General features: G+C 37.7%; 1 protein-coding gene across 1 annotated transcript; it reads right to left on the bottom strand.

Annotated features, from left to right (window-relative positions):
- Positions 1-5712: 5712 nt before the first annotated feature.
- On the bottom strand, positions 5713-7935 carry LOC124519954 (disintegrin and metalloproteinase domain-containing protein 20-like). The gene has a single exon (XM_047090425.1). The coding sequence runs from the start codon at positions 7933-7935 to the stop codon at positions 5713-5715; it is 2223 nt and encodes a 740-aa protein (XP_046946381.1).
- Positions 7936-14744: the final 6809 nt, after the last annotated feature.

Genomic DNA, 14744 nt, shown 5'->3' with positions numbered 1-14744 from the left:
AACAGAATAACTCACATACGTGTGTGGGAGATTTTGGAGATAGTGATTAAGGAAAAAGAAAAGCAAAGATGAAAAACTGTAGAGCAAAAAAATTAAGGGAAGACAATAAATCCAAGGGAGATGAATACAATGTTGAAAATAACATGGATACTTAACCTGAGTAAATTTAAAAAGCTGAGTGGATTTTTTTTGAAAATGTGACAAACACAGAAATAAATTTTAACCCTGAACAAACTGTAATATTTAAAGGAGTTGCATTATTAGTGTAAAATCTACCCACATCAAAACCAGCAGCCCCAGTAAGGTTTACAGACATGTCTGTCTCTAAATATTCAAGGATTTAAAAAAATCCAAATTCAACACAAATACTTCAAGTTAATTTATAATACATGACATCATATACCTCATTTTACAAAAGAAGCATAACAGAATGAAACAATTATATAAGGATAGCATGAAAAAAGAAACTTAAAGGGAAAAGTAATTTCTTAACCCACACAGTAATCCAAGGTTTTACTGTACTACAAGATAAATAAAGGCTAATGGTTATTTTCTCCCCAAGGCAGTCATGAGCACAAAATTATAAAATATAAAATAGTGTTTTGACTCCCTATGGTTATGCTAGCTTAATCAGGTAAACTTTGTTTATATATTTATTTATATGAATTTAGGTAGCTTTTTTGTTTTAAAATTAGTTTCAGATGTACAAAACTGTTCCATAAATACTTCAGAGTTTTGGTAAATCAAATCCTATACCCAGTTTCTACTACTGTTAAATCTTACATTGTTACTGTACCTTTGTCATAACTAGTGAGAACAACATATTTACACATTATTATTAATTAATATCCATTCTTGCTATACATTTCTTTCATTTGTATCCAATGTTTTTTGTTTTTGTTTTCGTTTTTGTTGTTGTTGTTCCAGGATTCCATCCAGGATACCATATTGTTTTTAGTTGCCATATCTCCTTAGGCTCCTCTTGGCTGGGACTTTCTTAGACTTTCCTTATTATAGTGGCCTTGACATTTTTCAAAAGATTTGCTCAGCTGTTTTGTAAAAGGCCCTTTAATTTAGGGATGTCTTTTTGATGGTGAAACAGAAATTATAGGTTTTAGAGAGGGAGGTAACACAGATAAAGTAACATTTTTGGTTCATCAAATCAAGGGTTCATGTTATCAAGATGACCTATCCATGTGATGATGTTAGCATTCATCTTGTGGCAAAGGTAGTCTTTTTTCAGGTCATCCCCTGCCTCCATTTCCATACTGATTTGGAAAGTAGTCACTATCGGTAGCCCCAGTTAAGCGCTGGGAGTTGAGAGCAGAGTGTTGACATACAGTATTTGGAATTCTTCTATGTGGGAAAGTGGTCTCTTCTCCCCCTTTTACTGATCTCTTCAGTCATCTATTCATATCAGCATGGGCTGATATTTATTTTACAATATGTTGAAAATGTACACTATGTTCAGGTTTGATATCTGAGAGGACTTTCAGTTAGTTCCTGTGTCCTTTTGACATTCCAGCATGTTGTTTTTTTAGGAACTTCTTCATGTTCTGGCATTACAAAGACGCTCCAAGCTCATATTGTATATTCAAGGCAAAAGGTCAAACATTATTAATAGATAACCTGGTTGTATTCATAGGAAATCCCAACAGCTCTTTAAAATACACACACTTATGGTCAATGTAAAACGTATAGTCAGTGGTAAGGAATTATGTAAATTTACAAAGTGGATTATATTTCTATACAAACAAGAGTTAGAAAATAAATTTCATGCACAATCATATGCACAATATGAAAACACCATAGGTATTTAACCATATATATGCAATACCTCTCTCTTGGGAATAATAAGGCATTACTGAAACATCTTTAAAAAGAACTAGATAAATGAGGATATATATCATGTTCATGGATATAAAACTCAATATTTCTAAAATAATCATTCTTCCCAAATTGATGTACAGATTCAATGCAAGCCTAATCAAAATTCTCTCAGGCTGTGTGTGTATGTGGTTGGGGATGATAGGCTGATTTAAAAACATTTTTTTAACATTTTTATTTATTTTTGAGAGTCAGAGCGTGAGCGGGGGAGAGGCAGGAAGAGACCCAGAATCTGAAGCAGGCTTCAGGCTGTGCACGGTCAACACAGAGCCTCATGCTGGCTCGAACCCACCAACTGTGAGATCAATCATGACCCGAGCTGAAGTTGGATGCTTATCCGACTGAGCCACCCAGGCACCCCTTGAAAATGGTATAAGTACTATAGGAAAATTTCTGGCTATTTTTTTAAAAACTATAATCCAGTGATTCCTTTCATGTGATGATTCATAGCAATTGAGTTAAAGAAGTTAAAAAAATGTATAGTTATGTAGACTTTTAACTATTGAGTACGAACTGATGGGGAGATAAGAGATGGGTGGGAGGATGGGTGAATGGGTGAATGGGTGATGGGGATTAAGGAGCGTACCTGTCATGATGAGCACCTGGTGATGTATGAAAGTCAAATCACTATATTGTGCGCCTGAAACTAATGTGACACTGTATGTTAACCATACTGGAATAAAAATAATTAAAATGAAATAAAACAAAATAAAGTAAAATAAAATGTATAATTATGATGTGAGAATAAAGCAGAAAATAAAATAGCAATGTGAAGTCCTTTTCAAAATTTTAGAGATGAGCTTTAATTAAGAAAAAAAACTGGGGCGCCTGTGTGATGTAGTTGGTTGAGCATCCAACTCTGGATTTTGCCTAGGTCATGATCCCAGAGTCATGGGAGTAAGCCCCACATCGGGCTCCATATTCAGCATGGAGCGTGCTTAAGAGTCTCTCTCTTTCTCTCTGCTCCTCTCCCCTGTGCTTTTTCTTTCTCTATCTCTAAAATAGAAAGAAAGAAAGGAAGGAAGGAAAAATCCTAAATGTTTGAAAATTTTTGACTACTTAAAACCATCTTAGAGCTAAATCTACATTTTTATGTTTAATAATGAAGTACTTGCAAATTCATGCAGATAAAGAAGGCACAATTAAATTTCCTATCAAACTCATGCCCACAGTATTAGGATAAGCAATATTTATAGTAGCACACATACAGAGGCCCAAAAGCATTTACTAAAACTTGAGTTTTTTCTCATTCTTCCCTACCTAAAATTACACAATCTCTAAAAAGTTACAAAATTCCTTAAATCAAATCTATTTCTTAAGCTCTTGTATTTCGCTTTTATTTTTCTGTGTAGAGCAGTGTGGGGATTTTTCCACTGACCTTTTCCAGATGAGTAATTCTGTCATCTGATATGCCCAAACTACTGTTCAAACCATCTACTGAATGATCTTTTTATTTTATTATATGATACTTTTTATTTCTGCAATATCCATTTGAAATTTTTGTATAGATTCCAAATTACTGAGGATATTCTACATTTGTTTTTGCATTTTGTAGGTTTTTTTTCCTATTTTAAATGTATTAATCACAGGTTGTTGTTCTTTTGTTTTGTTTTGTTTTGTTTTCATTTATTCTTGCTCCACTATCTGGATCATACTTACAGTTTCTCTTTTTTTCCCTTTCCTTTTATTCTTCTTTTAGTAATAAATCATGAATTTTGATTCTTAGCATGTACAGTAATGTTTTATTAAGTGCAGGAATTGTGTATGAAACAACCATCGCAACTCCAGGTGACTCCTTCAGAGTTTTCTCTCCTCTGTTAGAAAGATCGGCTGAAGAGCTTATCACTATCTCTAATCATGGGTTGTTCCAGGTCAGAGGTGAATAGTTTTTAGTACATCTTGGGGAATTCTCCTTTCCTTATGTTGGTCAGGCATGGGCCTGCTGGACTTTCAATTCTGTGATTCTATTTTCACAACTCTGAAAACTTATCAGTGGTTGTGCTCTATCACCGAGAGGTCCACCACCCAGCTCTCCAGCATCTTGCCACATGCAACACGAAAAATCAGGTAAGTGTATTATGGGGACACAGTGCGTGTGCTGGCTTGTGTTCAAATATAACACGATTTTGGTAATTGACACCTTTATGACATTTCGAAGAGGAACGTTAGTTCAAAACATGGCTTGTGCTCGAAATACAACATGATTTTGGGGATCTATGCCTTCGAGAAATTTCAGAGGAGCTCACCAGCATCCCATGAAGCTCTCAAGCTTGTGACTTGGGGGAAATCTGATTGTGAACTAGAGGCCCTTGATGCCTAATGTTTACAGTCTATCTAACCCGTGTAGTAAGTAAGACATTGGGAATTTCTCTTTCCCTCAGCAGAGGTGCCCCATCTGGGCCAAGCCCAAGGTTCAATTCACATCTGGCATCAGCAAATGCTCAGAGGACAAAATGGCTGGCAAGATGCAGTGCTTTTCAGAATTGTTTTATCCTGCCTGAAATGTTAGTTCATCTATCCCATATTGCTTCCTCAGCTCTCTGATGTCCTTCAAATATGGTTCTTAAAATAAATTAGATTTTCTAGGTTTTTTTTTTCTTTGCAGAGGAAACAGGGTCTGCTAAGACTTATATATCCTACTTGGAATTGTAAATATCTTCTTTATCTTATTTTACAAGTGAAGTTACCAAGGGGTTGAATGGTAAGTATCATTTTCTTCTCTTTTGAGATTTTGAAGTAATTCTATCTAAGTATAAACCATGTCTCCAAGATAGTAAAGGCAGTGGTGTGAAAATTCAAAACCTTCTGATGTCAGACTCCTTCCCATGTTCTCTGTTATGCAAGGTAATACTCTATCAGTCAGAATTCAGTCGCAAGAAGAGCCCACCTCTGAGGCAGCCATGCTTTACTAACAGGAAGTGCAGCTCTTGAACCTGAGACTGGAGATCAAAGGGACGAGGTGCCATTATTGGAACCCACACGTTTGGAGTAGGACCCGTGGCTCTAGGACTCTGACCTCTGAGGAGAGGGTTGGCCAAACTGGTGCTGAACCTCTGGGATTTGGTGCAGGCCTCAAAGACCTGAGATCTAGAACTCCAAGGGTAAGACACTCGATAGCTGTGCCAGTTTCTCTGAGGTTGACAGTACTGTTGGTTCTGGGGATTAACTCAAGGAAAGAAATGTATATGTATTTGAGATATATGCATATGTGTATATATAATACATATGATATCTTTCTACCTATGTCTGCATCTATATTTATATCCATATGTAGTGATATAAAGATTGAAAGGCACTGCCTTTGCCAGGGTGAGAGTTAATGAGGCAACCATGACATGAACAACATTCAGGACATTTCCCATGTCCAGTCTCCCTTTAGTTTACCCTACTGGTAGTAGCTAATAAGAGAGGACTCACAAAAGAGAAATGTGATTTGCAGTTTCCTATTCCCTGTGTGAGAAAGCAGAAGACACACACACCCTATCTGTGGACAGTGCCTTTGCTCTGCAACCACAGAATAGTTCCATAAAACATTAACCGATATAATTGCCTAAAATAATGGAAAGTAAAAATGTGCCGGTAATTGGTATATTTTGCTTATTGTTCGATGGCTAACCTTTATGATCCCAAATGATAAAAAGTCTCAGGAAGTTTCTGTCAGTGACCTGTGATACAAGCTGTAACATTTCTCCTGCCAGGGAACTAAAACTTAACAAACGGGGAATTTCATTTGGGATTGGGTTTCTTTCTAGAAATCATAGCTTTTTGGTTTCTCATTGCAGGTGGATCATTCAGTTCTCCTTGATTAGGTTGACGTGGATCATTCTACTGTTTACTGGGTGCGGTTGTAACATTTTGATCTTCTTTCTTAATGCTTTTTCCCCTTCTCATAAAAGACAAAATTAACAAAGAACAGAATAAAACCAGAGAAGGTATCAACCAGAATAAGAGTGGGCTAGTCTTCTTTTGCTGTTTCTCCTGTGACCGATTGGTCTCTTTTCTTATTGGGGGTGGGCCACTGTCTACACTACCTCCAGTGCCTTTTATCCGGCAGTCAGGAGGGTCCCACTCATAGCTGCAATGACAGTGATGTCTATTGTTACAGACACCGTTCATATTGCAGGTCTCAGGTGAGCAATCAGTTTTCAAATATGCCAAAGGGATGCATTTCCTTTGGACACAGATATGTTCTTCACCGCACTCTGTACCATCTTTTATTTCACCAAGATCAGGCAAGGGCATCCCCAAATGGAAGTCAGTACCCCAGCAGATGCTATCATTGATGTGAAGCCAATGCAGAGTAGAATGGTCTCTCAGAGTGGGAATTTCTGCCACGTTCTTACACTGAACCCTCCCACACAGGGTATCTGAGTTATTACATTTTATAAATTGATGATTCTTGAGACCACAGTTGCCGAAACGGTCACCTCGGACGTTCACTGTACTGTAGCAAATCTGACTCGCACTCTTGGCATTTGGGCCAAAAAGTTGGCTACACTGTTCATCACGAGTATTGCACCTCTTTTCATAGCAGTAGCCACCACCTGTGCATTCGGCTCCATCTTGCATGTACACGTCTTCTGGACACTGATAGGATGTCCCGTCGCACCACTCGGGAAGGTCACATTCATTTTCCCGTTCTCTACACACGTCACCTGATGGCATGATCTTGCAGTCTTTGCAACAAAGCCCAGAAGCACAGGTAGCCCCAGGACTCAGAGTACAGTCTAACTGACAACATGGATCTGTTGTACACAGACTTAAGGAGCCGCAGTCACAGTCTTCTCCATCTTCAACCACACTGTTCCCACAGCGTGTATACTGGAAGATTCTCTTTGGTGTTCGTGGATGCAAGATACATCTTGATCCCGCCGAGGTGTGCCAATATCTAGCATAACTGCAGTTGCTGAATTTAGTTGCCTGAGACTGTGTTGCATACATTATGCACACATCGTCTGCACATTTACATGTTTTCTCATCATGCCACATACCCAGAGAATGACCGAGCTCATGTGACACAACAAATGCAAACACACCCAAATTGTCACTTGTGAAAGCATCCACTGCACAATTAGTATTGTAGTTACATATTGATCCAACATAAGATATGCCAAGAGCACCATATCCTTTTTTTACAAAAACATGCGCAATGTCATGGGGGACACGGGCATTAAAGCTTTCTTTCTTCCAGGTGCAAAATAAATCCAGGAGTGTGTCCATGTTCCTTATGTCAACAGGGTTTCCTCCATTCCAGACCTCCATTCCAACCAAACCCACATCAATATTTAGTGGTTGATAGAAGGTATTTACGTTATTCATAGTAGTAATTACTTCCAGCTCCACAGTTGTGACATTGTATCTGCGATAAGCATATCGATTGTAGTCCACCACCACTGCCATTTCAACAAATCTCTTGTGGGTCCCCAGACTTTCATACCCACGTTGCAGCAAAACAGAATTATTGCTCTCTTGTGACTTCACTTGCCGTGCTATTTTTTCATCTGTTAAGCCACACCTCATGGGTGGGAATTGTTTCTCCTCACCGTACATCTTATATACCAGGTGTTCAAATGTGGTAGAAAGCTTTTTGGGTAAAATTTCATAAACAATGTGATTTGTCTGCATTATTCCTTGTAAGCCCCCAAAACAGGTACTCAGAGACACCAAGGAATCCGGATCCCCTTCCACATAGCCACGATAATAACAGTCTTTCTGGATAAATGGCTGGTCTTCAAGAAGAGCCCCCTGGTCTGTGTAGGTGAACACTGGGAAATTTTTGGACAGCAAAAGCTTCTTTACCTTCATATGGAAAACATGTCGCTGGCCTCCAAAATGCAGTTGGTAAGAGATCCAGCCTGGAGGCTTCTTGACATTGCTAGGGTTTGTTACCCTCAAAGGAATCACCACTTCTGGGGGGCCATGGCAATAGGAGTGTTCAACATGGGACCATCCAAAAAGGAGCAGAAACACTCTTATGTACCATGGCCTCAGAAACACATGTACCATGACCTCACCCACAGCTATTATGGAGACACCATATTCAGCCATTGGTGAGACCAAAACAGAGCGGATCAGGAAGCATCACTATTCTGTCTCCTCCCTCTGAGCTGGAAGTATGCTGATAAATAAAGTGCTGATATTTAAAGATCTGTCTTCTAGGAGTCACACCATCAGAGCAGCAGCACTAAAAGAAAAAAATACAAAGAAGGGCAGATATAGGAGTGGAACATATGAGCAAGTCAAGGTGAAGGATGAAAGGAAGGGTATGGGGTAGAGTGGGTCAGCGTTTGCCTCATGACTCAGTATATTGCATTGCATTAAATAAATCATGGTAAGGCAGAATGAGACTACGTGTACAAAGCAATGGTGATTGGCTATAGGTTGACTCTAAGAATCTAGATAAAGGACACATATGGATTTGTTATATTGCTCTGTAAATATATGAATATGTATCAGCATTTTCACAATAAATATATAAAATAAAAGAGTATTACTGGAAATGTGAACACCTATCATATTTTAATGTAGCAGTCTCAATTTACACATATGGGGTGGATATGGATATCACGATATAGGTCTTCCTTTCACTTTCAAATGATAAATTATTTAGTCACATTACTCAGGAGAGATATAAAAATTACTCATGTATTTTATTATTTTTTCTCATGGTCTGTAAATATGCTTCCATGAAAGAAATTATTGATTGTCCTAGCTCCTTCCTGCATTCCCTTTTTCATCTAAGCCTGTGAAACTGCAAGAATCAAGGCATCAATATTGGCATCAAATTCTGAGTTTATAAGATTTCAAGGTAACCATGTCTTGGGTTTGGCAGTAAAATGTATTTATTTCATAAATAAAAATACATATGCATATTTTGCATGAAAAGTAGAAACAAAATAATGGTGCGACACACTCAGGAAATATACATGTACGTATATGTTGAGATAGTAATGGTCTGGAGATATTAATGGTCTCAAATTTGGAAGCAGTGTTTGGGACAAAACTACACATTAGAAATTTGTAAAATTTCAATATTTTGTATATGCATTGCTTATTTTTATTACCCAATGAGAGTATCCACTGTCTTTATGAAATCATTAAAGTAATAAGAATGCTTAAAGTAGTGACACCAAGAACTCTCGGTCTAGTTGAAAAACCAGGAAAGTGAAGTCAGTTATGAGGGATCTAATATAAACTGATCAAACCACCTCCCATAGTAGACAATATAAAAATTAAGGGCACCTGGGTGACTCAGTCAGTTAAGTGTCCGACTTTTGTTCAGGTCATGATCTCACGGTTCGTGAGTTTGAGCCCAGCGTTGGGCTATGTGCTGACAACTCAGAGCCTGGAGCCTGTTTTGGATTCTGTGTCTCCCTTTTTCTCTACTCCTCCCTCACCTGCCCTCTGCCTCTCTCTCTCTCAAAAATAAATAAACATTAAAAATTTGTTTAAAAAAGATGCATGATTAAGGACCTCGCCTCTGCTAGTCCCTGTACCTATTTTTGCTTAATCATTAAAAAAAAAATCTTGAAGCTATGTTCCCTTGACCTCTTTTTTGTAGAATCATTGTGTCATGTATGGAATCTTCCTTTCATGAAAAGCAAAAATCTCTTGACTTTCACTTCTTCATGGAAATCTCCTTATTCCTACTTCATTTTACTAAAGGTACCAATCAACAATTCAAAGCAAGGCATAGAGGAAGATTTACATTCTCAGTATTCCTGTATGGCATACAGAGCAGATGACAGAGCCAAATTTGCACTGATTACCAAAGCCACTTACAAACCACTAAACCGGTAGCCATCTCACTGGACCACTATTTAGCTTTTTTTCTTACTCAAACACCAACACCCAAATCAATGCTACACAAACCTCAAGCAATTGGGTGTCTGATTTATTAATGTGTTATTCACCAATAATTTTACCCACATCTGGGGTTTAGTGAGCATATGGGCAACCTATATAATACCTAGTTTATTTTAGCTTTGCTACTTATTTTCAACAATATTTAACCATTGGCTTATAGCTAAATATTATTTCTTAGTATCATCTGTATCTTATTATCAAACTCTAACTGTAACCCTAACCCTAACCCTAATCCTAACCCTTATTATAACCCTCCATTGTCCTGACTCTTACATGTCAAATCGTTAACCACAACTTTTATTCTTATTCAAAACTTGATTCTCAAATTTATGCAGAAAAATCACTTTTTTTTCATTCTCCCCCACTTTTCACGTTCCCTTAATTTTACCTCATATGTCTATAGCCTGGCTCTAGACTCCATTAATACAACCACTGTGGTCTCAAATCTTCAGCTCCAACTAGGTTAATCCTTTTTCCCTGATTTTGCTACGCCCATAGAAACATCTCAAAACTCCTGGGAAAAGAAATCACAGAGTATCTTCACCTTCACCTGAAAATCCCTTGTCTTTGTTTTCACAAGTAGTTATTATTGAGTTCCAGTTATGGTAGTTTAAACAGTAAAATCCAGAATTCAACATTTCTTACATGTCTAATACAAGATTTGGTATTTTTCTTAGTCTTTGCTTTCTTCTTGCAGATAGCAGCCAGGAAATTTATTTCAGGCTAAATACTATCTTCATCATTAATAAGATCTGAATTCCTAGGGTAGTTTGGTATTTCTCTAGGACTAATGGGGAGGAATATTTCACAAAATGCCAAGAAACCACAAAAAGGAAAGTAAAATTCCTAAATTAAACCTTTGAGGACAATACCTCTAAATTGTGAGTAAAATCTTAATATACTGATTTGACTTTTGAGTCTCTTGATATATATTTTGTAATTATAATGGAGTATCAATTGTTGTGATGGAAAATAATTAAGAATAACAGAGTGCTGTTGAGAGTGAAACTAATCAATAAAAATTAGTCAGAATTTATTTCTAATTCCAAGAGTATGTGAGCCAGACGGCATTTATCCTCATAACATTATTTTATGCAATGATTCAAGAGACACATTTCCTAAGAGAATATAACATTTTCATTCATAATGTGGTATAATGCCATAATGAAACAGAAACTTCTAAGTAGATGGTCATACATCATCTTTTATAAGTTCTGTTTTTCTCTCCTGCGAGCGTCATCAAGCTCATCAATCTATCTACCCTAATTACCACCTCCCTTTCTCACTCTTATAGCTTTATTTTTCCAAAGTATGAGCAACAACCCACTAAAAACACAATTTTGTTTACTCAACCAAGTAAAATAGACCAGAATAAGACATAATCCAGGTAACAGATCCTCCTTAAGAATAAAAAATGGCAAAGAATTATGGTGTGTGTATGTTTGCATGTGTGTATGCATGTATGCGTTAATACTAATGTTTCTCTCCTCTACAGCTAAATTCTTGAAAGACTTACCAGCAGTAGAATTAATGGTTCCCATTATCTTTGCTAGCTAGAGCCCTATCATGGTTTGTACTACCTCTCTTTATGCACAAAGACTTTGATCTAAAACCTTACATAAAAAGAGAACTAACAATCCGCTCCCTTTCATCTCTCATTTGATTGTGTTCTAGATTTAACTGCTTAGCAACAAGACTTTCTCAATTCTGAAGACCGTGGCAACTGGACAAAAGTTCTCCCACTCTGGAAGAATCATCTGCATCAAGCTTTATCTCTAATTACCCTTCACTATGAGTAAATATGACTGTATTTTTTTTCTCTCTATCCTATGTGCTCCCTGAACACAGCAGAGACACTTAACCTTCGGTATTTTTGTTCATACTATTGCCCTGGTCCAAGATTATTTTCTTAACACTGAACCATATTATGGAATACTTGAATTATTTCAGGTTCCAGAAAGAAGTTTGACCCTATTTAAATCATTTTACAAGGATTCAAATATCAGTAATCATCTATAACTTTCTTTGTTAGATTAACGAATAACTTAGAGATATTTCATATCTATAAATAAATATGCTTCATCTATTAGGGAATATTGTTGGCAAAAAATGGCAAAACAAAATTTAAGAGAAGAGAGATTAATTAAATATAGTGTGGGTGGTAAAGTCAGCATCATGGTGGCATAAGATGTTCCTCATTTATCTCTCCCTCTTTTTTTAAACAATGAATTAGACATCCATACATAAACAAGAATGTCGTAGCACCTGGGAGGGATCCAAGAGAACTTCTTCTTATCTGTGCATCAGAAAATAAATAAACAAGACCTTAGTAAGAATGGATCCAAGGGAGTTAGCAAACCTGCCCCACTTCCACTTGCTTTGGTCAAGGAAAAAACCTGGAAAGTGCTGTCCTGCAAGGAAACACACAGGTGACATAAAATGGATAGAAGTCCATCCTGCCATAGTGGAGATTTCAACATGCCATTGGAATAGAATAGAATAGAAATGAGTTTGGAAGCAGTGGACAGAGAGGAACTTTACTGGAGCTTACTGCCTCCCCAGGTGACACTGCATGGAACTAAGCCCTCTGTTAGTGGCGGCACAGATGTTTCTCACACCGATAGTGGAAAGACGTGATTTCCCCTAGGAGGAGTTGGAAAGCGTGGGTGATCTTCAGGTTAATCTAGCTGTGGGGGTTGAAACTGAAGGAACCTGTGTCTTTCCAGAAGACACTGATTTCTGAGAAGGTACCTCCATGACTGAGGGCAAAGAAAAGAAAAAAAACCAGACAATAATTTCAAAGGTCATGAAAGGAACACAGTTTCTGCTGTAAATTTAGGACTTCAGCATGAAGCTACTGGGAATAGCCTGCCGGAGGATATCATCAGCCTGTAGGCACCCACAAAACTCTGCTAAGCTCCCACTTCACCCCACTGTGCAGCATCTGCCTTGTGTGTGCTCCTGCTATGGCAGTGAGATCAAGGAAGTTCATAAATAAAGGAAATATACCATTACAAAAGATATCAATTATTCTCTAACAACTGATCCTAAAGACATGGTATACAGCGATATAGCTCATAAAGAACTGAAAAGAGCTGTATTGAAGAAACTATAAACTACAAAAAAAAATCAGAAAGTCTAATCAATGAGATTAAGAAAGAGATAAATGAATAAATGAGTTCTTTAGAAAAAAAAAGAGAAACCATGAAAAAGAACCAAAAATAATCTTGAACTGAAGAATTCAATGATTGGATGAAGAATACAATACAGAGCATCTGTAGTAGAGTAGAGCAGATGGAAGAGAGAATAAATGACTTAACAGGTAAGAATTTTGAAATAGCACAGTAGCAAGAGAACAAAGAGAAAAAAATAGAAATGAGCAAAGAAAGCTTACATTACTTGTGAGACTCAATCAAAAGGGCAAACCTCCAAACTATTGTGGTTCCAGAGGGAGAACAGAGGGAGAAAGGGTAGAAATTTTAGTTAAAATAATAGTAGCTAAAATCTTCCCATGCCTGGGGATACTTGGAACCAAAGTTCAGGAAGCTAATAGATCACTCTATTACCTCAGTGACAAAAGACATTTTCAAAGACACATTATAATGAAGCTATCAAAATCAAAGTTAAAAAGTTCTAAGGTAGCCAGGGAAAAAGCGGTGCAACTAAGAAAGGAACCCTATTAAGCTATCAGCGGATTTCTCAGCAGAAACCCTACAAGCCAGGAGAAAGTAGAATGTCATATTCAAAGTGTTAAATGATAGAAATTGCCAGTCAGGAATACTATGTCAAACATAGTTTTTCTTCAGATTTGTGAGAGAAATAAAGACTCTTCCAGACAAACAAAAGCTAGGGGAGTTCATCATCACTAGATCTACCTTGCAAGTAGTATTTCAAAGAGAGTTCTCTAAACTGAAATTAAAAAAAAAACTCTAATCAGTGAGATGAAAGCAAACAAAAGTATGTAACACAATGGTAAAGCTGAAACATATATAGGAAGATTTAGAAAACTCCAATTATATAAATAGGACGGTGTATTAACCACTTAACAATAGTATAACAAGAGAAACAAGTATTAAAAATAAGAATAGCTGCTATAATTTGTAATGAATACACAGCATAAAAAAATGGTAGGGGCACCTGGGTGGCTCAGTTGGTTAAGTGCCTGACTCTTGATTTCAGCTCAGGTCATGATCTTGGTTCAGCTCTCAGCTCATGATCTCATGGTTGTGAGATTGAGCCCTGTGTGGGGCTCTGCACTGGGTATGAAGCTTACTTAAGATTCTCTTTCTCTGCCCCTACCCTCTGCGCCCCCCCCCCGACTCTCTCTCTCTCAAAAAAGGATAAATGGTGACATCAAAAATATCAAAAGGGAGGAATAAAATTGTGGTGTCTTTATAGGCAAATGAAGGTAACTTGCTATCAGCATAAAATATACTGTTTTAGGGGCGCCTGGGTGGCGCAGTCGGTTAAGCGTCCGACTTCAGCCAGGTCACGATCTCGCGGTCCGTGAGTTCGAGCCCCGCGTCGGGCTCTGGGCTGATGGCTCAGAGCCTGGAGCCTGTTTCCCATTCTGTGTCTCCCTCTCTCTCTGCCCCTCCCCCGTTCATGCTCTGTCTCTCTCTGTCCCAAAAATAAATAAATGTTGAAAAAAAAAATATACTGTTTTATATATGTTATTTTTTTGTAAGCCTCATGGTAACCTCAAAGCGAAACCTAGAGTAGATTCATGAAACATTAAAAAAGTAGGGTGGGAGGATGGGGCACCAGGATGGCGCAGTTGGTTAAGTATCTATCTGACTCTTGATTTCAACTCAGGTCATGGTCTTGTGGTTTGTGAGTTTGAGCCCTGCATGGGGCTCTGTGCTGACAGAGCAGAGCCTGCTTCAGATTCTCTCTCTCCCTCTCTCTTTGCCCCTCCTTGCTCCTGCTTTCTCTCTATCTCAAAATAAATGAGTAAATTAAAAAAATATACTTTAAAAAGGGCCAGAGGG

The sequence above is a fragment of the Lynx rufus genome, unplaced genomic scaffold, assembly GCF_022079265.1.
Source record: "Lynx rufus isolate CCGP_SWC_20201006 ecotype Redwood Valley unplaced genomic scaffold, mLynRuf1.p SCAF_3, whole genome shotgun sequence".
Classification (NCBI taxonomy): Eukaryota; Metazoa; Chordata; class Mammalia; order Carnivora; family Felidae; genus Lynx; species Lynx rufus.
This window is presented reverse-complemented; position numbering and strand designations above follow the sequence as displayed.